The sequence below is a fragment of the Lycium barbarum genome, chromosome 2 (genome assembly GCF_019175385.1).
Source record: "Lycium barbarum isolate Lr01 chromosome 2, ASM1917538v2, whole genome shotgun sequence".
NCBI lineage: Eukaryota > Viridiplantae > Streptophyta > Magnoliopsida > Solanales > Solanaceae > Lycium > Lycium barbarum.
The window spans coordinates 67911989-67922469 of record NC_083338.1 but is presented as its reverse complement, the minus strand read 5'-3'; the positions used below and the strand labels follow the sequence as shown (position 1 = coordinate 67922469).

The window sequence follows — 10481 nt, the reverse complement described above, 5'->3', positions numbered from 1 at the left end:
ATTCATTGAAGCATAAAACACCGAAAATAAGAATTTTCTCTCCCCACAAAACCTATTCTATGCATTTGTTTTCCAAACAAAAATATTATAGAGTCGTGTGATTTGCTGCCGCCATTTGAGTTCGCTGAAGTTTTGCAATTTGCATTGCCGCTATCGCAGAATAGTTTCCCTTCTATACTGGGAGGAATTAATCCATTAACCTTGACACCTGTGAGGGGATTAAATTTTTTAAGGACACACAAGAAACTTGTGGGCTCGGAAAATTCTGTTCCATCTACTTTATATCCTTAACGTTTTTCCTATCTTTTAGATTCTTAAAACAGAAACTGATTTTGTTAAAATACTGCTTTGAACACAGAAAGATAAATAAAATCCCTTCTAATTAATATATTTTAAGGGAGAGAAACACAATAGATAATTTGAGACGAAGGAAATATTACTAAAAGGGAAACTAATACATAGAAATTAGGAACGGTGACTAATTCACAAGCGACTAAAAACTGGAAGTAAACAAACTTAGGATATATGTGGAACTGAACGAGTAGTAAATGCCATGGATTTTAGTTGTCCATTCTTTGGAGAAGGTTGAACAAATGAAGAACTGTGCTTTTGAAAAAACATTAAGGGTCTGTTTGGAAAGCCACTTTGTAGTGTAATTACACAACTTAATGATTATATAGTATAGTAATTACGACGACAGTTTGGTTAGCACAAGTGTAATTATACAGTTAGACTAATTTAAACTATTTTAATTTAATTAATTATAAAAATTGAAAGCACATATTTTGTAAGAACTTCATGGACTGGATGTTTGACAAAAGTATTAATATATATATAAATATAATGACACAACATTATTCAAATGTTTTAAAAAAATATAATCTATCAATTGTAGCTGAAAAATGAACAACATAAAATGTGAAATAACAAGTCAGTAGTACTAAAGCGAATAAATTGAAATCGAAAGTATAACCTAAATTCAATTATATGTTAAATTTTGACATGACATAAAATAAGTTTCAACATAACTTAAGTAAATATAATTAAAAAGAAAGAAAAAACATACGGCTATAACCTCATTAAACAACGAAACTCTAGTTTAATAATATAACTCATATGTCAAGTTTGTTAATGACTCAATATTTCTAATATTATGGGGTGTCGTTTCAAAAATTAAAATAATAACACAGTTATGCTAAATGAAGAAATAAACAAAATACGAGCAATTACATGGAATCACAAGAAGTAAAGATTGAGAAATGAGAAGAAAGAAAATGAAAAATAAATAATATAAAAAGAACAATTTATCCAAAAATAAAAATAGTTTTAAAATAAAAAAAGAAATTAAAATAATAGAAAAAAATAAACTAAATATAAAAAAATAAAAATAAAAGCAAAAAGGAAAGAAATTAAAAAGCAACCTTGTAAGTACATGATGTAATTACACTCAATTCTCAACTCCTTTGAGAACTGAAGAGTGTAATTTCCCCCTCCTAATTACATTTGATTCCTTAATAATCAAGTAACTCTTGACCAAGCAAACAGGTCAAATTGTGTAATTACACTCAATTACAGTCAAATCTAATTCCCATGTGTCTTTCCTAATAGGCCCGAAGAGATAATTTTTGGTTCAAGTTCTTTTACCAGAAATTAGAGAGTACAAAGTGCTAACCAAAAGATGTTAGGGGTTTTGTCCTGATTTCTTAATATATACTCCCTCGGTCCCAATTTGTGTGATGCATGAACTTTGACCAACATTCTAAGATGTATTCTTCAGCAAATTGATATAAGAAAGGTTGCAACTTATAGTACTCTTCATTAGTTTTCAAACATATAAATTTTAATCTTAAAATATTAAGTTAACCTAATCCAATTAAATTTAGCTTTAAAGTTTAGTCAATTGACTCTCGAAAAACAAAAAGTATCACATAAATTGGGACGGAGGGAGTATTGATTTTACTTTTCTCTTTAAAGAAAGCCAAAGTATTACTATAATTGCTTTTACTTTTCCTAAAAGGAAAATATAAATCTCTTCCATATTTTGATATTTCTTGTCTTAGAGGAAAAGTTTTGGACATGTATAAATTGAAGACCTTCCCACAACTAGAACACAATGACATCCACAATATAGTCATTAAAGAGCCTTGTTTATAAGAGTTTATTTTCTCAATAGTTTTGTACCTCTTTTTTAATATCAGTCATATGCAGGTCAATTGACCAAACCAGTTTAATATAGTATGAGTATTTTTATAATTTCTCTTTGTTATTTTCGTCCAAGGTTTCTTTGTCAGCTTCCGCACGACGCCCTGTTATTTCGATCCCAACAAGTGGTATCAGAGTCTGTAACACTCCGTAAATATGGATTAGGTGTGAATGTGCTAAATGAGTATTAACGTGATATTTTAGCCATATGAAGTCCCATCGGGATGAGTTTGGGTAGAAATAGTTTCTTCGGAATCAAGACGAATAGTGAGGTGAATAAGATTTGATCGAATCGACTAAGTTTACGGTAGGCAGGTAGTTTACGTGAAAATTCTTTGGGAATTTGAGAAAACTTAAAATATGAAAGTTGTAGCCCTTTGAAATACCTTTCCATCCATATACGGTGGAGCCCGAACGTATCTCTGTGCAAAAGTTATGCACGTTTTACTAGACATTGCGCAGTCTGCGCGGCCAGCTGCGCCCGCGCAGACTGCGCAAAGAACCTTCAGGTGCAAAAGGTTATGCCCAAACGCCACTTACAGTTTATTCAGTTGCTTTACATACAAGTACAATTCAAATGTACTTACGTCCCTATTGCCCGGGGCCTGCATTTCACGATGCAAGCATTGATTTATAGGACGACGAATCTGCTCGCTAGGATTTCTCGTATCAGCTATTGGTGAGCCCCATTTCATTCGGGGTGTTATCTTTATTTTATGTTCATGTCATGTCATGCAGTAGAGGTATGCCGGGGGCCTTGTCCCGGTAAACAATTTAGTATTCAGATTCATGTTCACAAGTTTCATAGACTGGTCTAGCATGTCATGTCAGATGTTCAGAGTCGAATAGCTAGTGTTGGCTCAATACTTATTGTGTTTTCAGATTTCTTCCGCACTTACGTTTTTAGACAGTATTTTCAGTATTATATTTAAACCCTATGCTTTATTTAGTTTTATTTCATGTTTTTATATTCTGCATTAGTACATGTCCCATGTTGATTCAGCAAGCCATGTGGTTCGCTCGGTCACATGCAGCAAGGCACCGGGTGTCGTGTTACGCCCAGCCCATGGTTCGGGGAGTGACCGAGTCAATGGTTTGGTGAAGCGTGGTTGAAGGCAGGTTCAAGGCAAGCTGCACAGTTTGACAATAATGACGTTTTAGTCCCAGAAAAATCCAAAATACTGCATGTGGAGAAAATTTGCAATCATATTTTCAACAATCCAGCTGCTGCATCTTTAAAAAAATCAATTTTAACCCTGCAAAGGCTCCAATACTTTTAACCCTCAAGGGCTCCAATTCTTTTAACCGGAAAGGGATCCAATTAAACATGTCAAGCAACAATGATGATGATCATCCACGTGAAGAATGTAAATCAAATCTTGTCAGAAAATTAAAAGGGGAGAATTGTTAGGGTTTTTGACCTGATTTTCTTACCATACATTGATTTTACTTTTCTCTATAAGGAATCTCAAAATATTAGCATAGTTGCTTTTACTTATCCTGAAAGGACAATACAAATCACCTCCATATTTACCATAGTTTCAATTTATTTGTTTGATTTTGACTTGACACGGAGTTTAAGAAAATAATGAAGATTTTTTAATCTTGTGGTCTTAAACTACAAATAAGTAGAATGTACAAAAATGCCCTTTAATCTTGTGGTCTTAAACATATCATGTGAAAAGTTGAAATTAAAGAGTTGCCAAAAAAGAAAAGAGACATTCTTTGTTAAACGGACTAAAAAGAAAAGTAAGATAACCAAATTGAAACAAAACGAGTGCGATATTTTCTCCTATTTGAATAGGTCGATATAAAATGATGTACAACTTTTTAAATAATTTTTTTCAAAATACAAAAAGTGCTTTATGTAGTTATCTTTATTATTTATGTGTTCCCAAAAATATTTTTAAGGAACAATGTCTGAACTTATTTGAGTATAATATAATGATCTTTCAAATTTTTTAAAATTACCCCGTATTTGCATTTTGATAACGAACACATAGTCATTACTTCAAGACCCTTCACAAGGAGTCAAGCAAAGGAACTTCAAGATCTTGGAAGACACCTGATGATGATAGATACCTTGAAGAGCCCCTTGGAGACACCTACCGAATATTACAATATCATACAATGAATGGAAAGGAGATCAAGACTTGAAGGACGGAAGCACCTTGGAGGGCATATTACGTATTTAGGCTTACTTAAAAGTTATTTTGGACATTTGATGTATTATTTAACCCCAGTATAAATACTTCATTTCCTAGTTTATTTCTTACTAGATTATGTCGATGAACACTTGTGAGCTTAAATGTGATTTCTATGTTGCCTTTGAACTTTGCAATAGGATTTGCAAGAGGCCGCTAACCTTCCTCTTGATGATTTTACTAGTTTAGGTGGTTTTGTTGAACGTATTAGGGGTAACTAGGATTCTAATCGAAATTATTGCTAATATTGTTTCAATATTTGTGTTTAATTTTTAGCTTTGCTTGCTTCTGACTTTCAATTCCTTGCCCTTTTTAATAGTAGTTATCACATTTAAATATTACGGTCTTAATTATGCTATGTCATTTTTATGGAGTGTTTTTGAAGGTAAAATAAGATGTTGGAATTAAAATAATATTAATGTGGAACTGAAAAAAAAGAAGTATGACATATAAATAAAACATGTGAAGAGTACAATATTTGTAAAATAAGATGTTGAAATCAAAATAGTATTAATTTGGAACAGATAAAACAAAGACAGATTAAAAAAAAGTATGATATATAAATAAAACATGGGAAGAGTACAATATTCAGAATTTTCCCAAAACCTGTTTCTGTTTTTAGATTGGTTATTTTTCCTTTTCTCTTTAACTAGTGGTATTATAAATCTATTCTATTGTATATGAAGTATTAAGTATTAGTTGAGGTAGCAGTTCGCTGAAGAACAGTTGTTTCCTGAGTTTGTGCAAGGCTGTGACTTATATCCAGACCTCTCGGTTTTTTAACCTGAGCTTTGTCAATATTACTTGGTAAATTAAAAAATTATTACTTACCCAAAAGAAAGGATTAATTGTGTTCTACTTTCCCTTTTTCAATTTTTTTTACAGTAGATATCCATTTAGAAAAAAGCAATAATGGAATATTATTATCATTTAAATTTGGTAAAGTAGACACTTGTCACAAGGATATATATAATAGTCGTTTTCGTTTTAATTTATGTGAATCTATTTAACTGGACATGAAGTTTAAAGAAGAAGTTAATTTTTTAAAACTTGTGTTGTTAAATAAGATACATATATTTTATGTGGATATAAATTATTGCATAAAAATAAATTATTTTCAAACATAAAATAAATTATTCTTTTCCGTATAAATTAATAAAAAAATAAGTTCACATAAATAAAAACTGAGAGGGTATGAGGGAAATATCTCAAACGTAACATTCCGAGGGGGGTCTGTAAAATATACTCCCTATGTTTCAATTTGTTTGAACCTGTTTCCTTTTTAGTCTGTGCCAAAATGAATGACCTCTTTCCTAATTTGGAAACAAATTCACTTTATGAATGATTTACAACCACACAAATTTTCAAGGCTTATTTTGAACCACAAGTTTCAAAAGTCTTCCCTCTTTCTTAAATGTCATGCCTAGTCAAATAGATTCATATAAATTGAAACGGAGGGAGTATCTTTAATTAAAAAGGGGTGGAGGGAGTATCTTTTTCTCTTTTAAACTAGATGGCTTGTGCCCGTGCTGCGCACGGGCCCAACACTTCGGATTATAGTGCATCTATGCGTATGTAGTTGTATTTGAATAGTAATTATATATATATATATATATATATATATATATATAGTATATATTATGTTCAAAACACGATTAATATAACATTGTAGTTTGTGCTCCGTATCTAAAATTTTATTATATTAATGTTTGCTACGAATACAAAATCGGCAAATTTATTAATATTTTTTAAAAGAGAAGACTTGTTTAAAAGGAAACTATTTTCCTCTCTTTGAGATAAAACAATAGCAATATTTAAGCATCAGTTGGTACTTTCAATTTTAATTCGATTAATTTAGAGGTGTAAAATACTTTTTATTTTTTATCAAATTTTGATTTGGATAATTCTAATTCAAATCATTAAATTAATTTTACATGTTTAAAACGAAACAAAGTAGAAATTGATTTTCTATTTAAACGAAGAAATACTGTTTTTAAAATTTTGGTAAATATTATCGGTTTAGCTCATTTTACTTGTCATGTTGTCTTTTGCATGATTTTTTAAGAAAACGTCGATTAGAATTATAATTTGACTAATTTACCTTATTCATTATTTGATCTCCATTTGATATATTATTTTTTTACGACATTAATCTCTTTTCACATTTATTAGAGTAAGAATAAAAATAAAAAAGTAATTAAATTCTATCTTATTTTAAAATATAAATATTTTAAGTATATTTATTTTAGTGAAAATAACAAATAAATGACATGGCGGAATAGCAAATATAACAATTTAATATCTAGATTAGATCTCAGGCTAATATATAAAAAAAAAAACTATATTGTTTGACTACTTAACTTTTTGAAGAAAAACAATTTCATTTGCTCCTACTAATGGATTGATACGCACGTGGCAATGAATCCATCATTATTGACTTAATCAGATACTTTGGAAATTACATGAATATTGTTTGATTTTTTAATATGGAGTGCACTTTTTTTTTGGACATTATTAATTTGCACTATTTTTATGCACATATATATATATATATATATATATATATATATATATATATATATATATATATATATATATATATATATATATATATATACTATGTTCAAAACACGATTAAAATAACATTATATATATATATGCTATGTTCAAAATACGATTAAAATAACATTGTAGTTTGTACTCCGTATCTAAAACTTTAGTATATTAGTGTTTACTACAAATACAAAGTCTGCATTTGTTTTTTGACATTTTTTTTTAATATGGGGTTCACTTTATTTTTTACAGTGAGTTTGGAGATGGTGGGTTTCATTTTTTTTTATATATATTGCTTGATGTTGTTTAGTATGAGGTCCACCCTTTATGGGGTGCACTTTTTTTTTTTTTGGACATTATTAGTTTGTACAATTTTTATGCATATAATATATATACATATATTATGTTCAAAACACGATTAATATAACATTGTATTTTGTGCTCCGTATCTAAAACTTTATTATATTAGTGGTTGCTACGAATACAAAGCCAACACTTTTTTTTTAACATTATATATTTTTTTAATATGGGATTCACTTTTTTTTTTTTGATATTCCTTGATTTTGATAATATAGGGTCCACTTTTTTTTTTCTCATGAGTTTGGAGATGGTGAGTTCCACTTTTTTTTCTTCCTTTTTTTTAATTACTCGGTGTTATTTAGTATGGGGCCCACACTTTTTTTTAAGGGACGACGGACGACGAAGCATGGGTCTAAACCCATGCTTTATATAGTTTTTTTTTTTTTTTTTTATATTGCTTGGTGTTGTTTAGTATGGGGTCCATCCTTTTGGACATTATTAATTTGCACTATTTTTATGCATAATATATATATATATACACACACACTATGTTCAAAACACGATTGATATAACATTATAATTTGTGCTCCGTATCTAAAACTTTATTATATTAGTGTTTGCTACGAATACAAAGTCTGCATTTTTTTTTTTTTTTTACATTGTTTATTTTTTTAATATGGGATCCACTTTTATATATATATATATATATATATATATATATATATATATATATATATATATATATATATATATATATATTGCTTGATTTTGTCAATATGGGATACTATGTTCAAAACACGATTAATATAATATTGTAGTTTGTGCTCCGTATTTAAAACTTTATTATATTAGTGTTTGCTACGAATACACACGTGACAATGAATCAATCATTATTGACTTAATGAGATACTTTGAAAATTACATGAATATTGTTTGATTTTTTAATACGGGGTGCACTTTTTTTAAAAAAATATTAATTTGCACTATTTTTATGCATATATATATACAATTTTTTTATGGGCCTCTTAAATATGAGGCCCAATTTTTTTTTTAAATGGGGTCCCACAACGGACGACGAAAAGTGATTCCCACTCACTCTTCTTAATAGTAGTAATGCTTAATACCTAGATCATGTTTTGTAAGATAGGCATATAAACTTATAAGGTGACCAGATAGACACTTAAACTTACTCAAAGTGTATTTTTCAAGTTTTTCAGTTGTTTTGAAAACAAAAACTATATTTTTCAAACACTCACAATTTTCATGGCCAAACAAGCCCTAAATATATCACAAAATATTTTTTTTTAAAATGCAAAAATAAGACAAAAGCATATACATGAGACTATAAATGTGCACTTAAACCAATAAATACTCGCTAATCGCAATTTTGCAGCTTTCAATTAACTCGGATTTTTTTTTACACTTGAATAATTAAAAAACAATAACTTTAACCAATAAAAATCCTTAAAAAAAGAAATTTCAAATTAAGAAATTTCTAAGTTCAGTATTTCAAGTGTAAAAGAAATTTCAAATTAAGAAAACTGTAAAGCCGAGAAGAAAATCCTTACAAAAAAGAAATTTCTTTTTTTAAGAATTTTTATTGGTTAAAGTTATTGTTTTTTAATTATTCAAGTGTAAAAAAACAACCGAGTTAATTGAAAGCTGCAAAATTGCGATTAGCGAGTATTTATTGGTTTAAGTGCACATTTATAGTCTCATGTATATGCGTTTGCCTTATTTTTGCATTTTTAAAAAAATATTTTGTGATATATTTAGGGTTTGTTTGGCCATGAAAATTGTGAGTGTTTGAAAAATATAGTTTTTGTTTTCAAAACAACTGAAAAACTTGAAAAATACACTTTGAGTAAGTTTAAGTGTCTATCTGGTCACCTTATAAGTTTATATGTCTATCTTACAAAATATGTCAAGTTTAAGGGTATTAAGCCTAGTAGTAAAGAGAAAAAATATCTTAGTGGTGGAATCGAGTACGCGCAAGAGGGTTATAAATGTAAAATGCTAACATGATGCGCAGAGGACCCTCCCTTTTCCCCAATAAATACGCCCCTCTTATTCATCATTTTCTTCACCCCGATCACAATTCTGCCAAACCCATTTTTTCTTATACTAGTCAATTACCAAACATGTCAGGAATCCTCCACAAGATAGAAGAAACACTCCACATCGGAGGCCACAAGGAAGGAGAGAAACATGACGATAAACACAAGGAAGAAAAACACCATGACGATAAGCACAAGGAAGAAAAGCACCACAAAAAAGAGGATGGGCATAGTGGAGAGCACAAAGAAGGGATTGTTGAGAAGATAAAGGAGAAGATCCATGGAGATGAAAGTGGAGAGCACAATCACAAGGATGGAGAGGAGAAGAAGAAGAAGAAAAAGAAGAAGGATAAGAAGGAAAAGAAGCATGATGGACATGATAGCAGCAACAGCGACAGTGAATAGATCTCATTCCTATGCTACTTTCTTTTATGGATCTATATGTCTATCTATGTATCAGTTCTCTCCCTTGTTTAATTTCCTCCTATGTTTTAATATCTGTTATGGAATTTGATTCTGTGAATCCATCGTTTGTTGTTTAACTGAATCATACCTTTTTTGTTTTCATCTCCCTTTTTGTTCTTTTTCTATTTTTTTGCAATTAAAAGACCAGTGTTTTGGTTACATTTTAACGGTTCAGGTCTCTCCGTCCAAGAGAAGCGGGGATTTAGGGTGAAGGTCCAGATATTCAACTTTGCTTTAAAATTCAAATTCTTCTCTCCGTTATAAATCATAGATATTTTTTTCTTTTATTCTATGCAATGTCTATTTTATCCTCAACATTTATAATTCTCCATTTATGTAATATATTTATGTTATATAAAATATATATTTTTAAACTAAGTATTTATAAATTTTTATTTAAATTCACATTTTATAAGTAAAATAATCCTTTTATAAATTTATCACAAAATCTAATATTACTTTTTTTGATTGATATTTTAATATTACATACATGAAGCATATATTATGTATGTACATGCATGTACATATGTATACACACTCATATTACCTGTTTTTATATATATATATATATATATATATATATATATATATATATATATGTATATTTAAATTTTATTTTTCTCTTATTCTCTATTGTCAATATATAAATGAATTTTGATTGTCATTAATGAAATATAATTATAATTTAAAATTTATTTAT

At 29.0% G+C, this 10481-nt stretch overlaps 1 protein-coding gene across 1 annotated transcript; it reads left to right on the top strand.

Annotated features, from left to right (window-relative positions):
* Positions 1 to 9316: 9316 nt before the first annotated feature.
* Positions 9317 to 9883, top strand: LOC132626571 (protein SRC1-like). Its single transcript, XM_060341492.1, has one exon. The coding sequence runs from the start codon at positions 9401 to 9403 to the stop codon at positions 9719 to 9721; it is 321 nt and encodes a 106-aa protein (XP_060197475.1). The 5' UTR covers positions 9317 to 9400; the 3' UTR covers positions 9722 to 9883.
* The last annotated feature ends 598 nt before the right edge of the window (positions 9884 to 10481 follow it).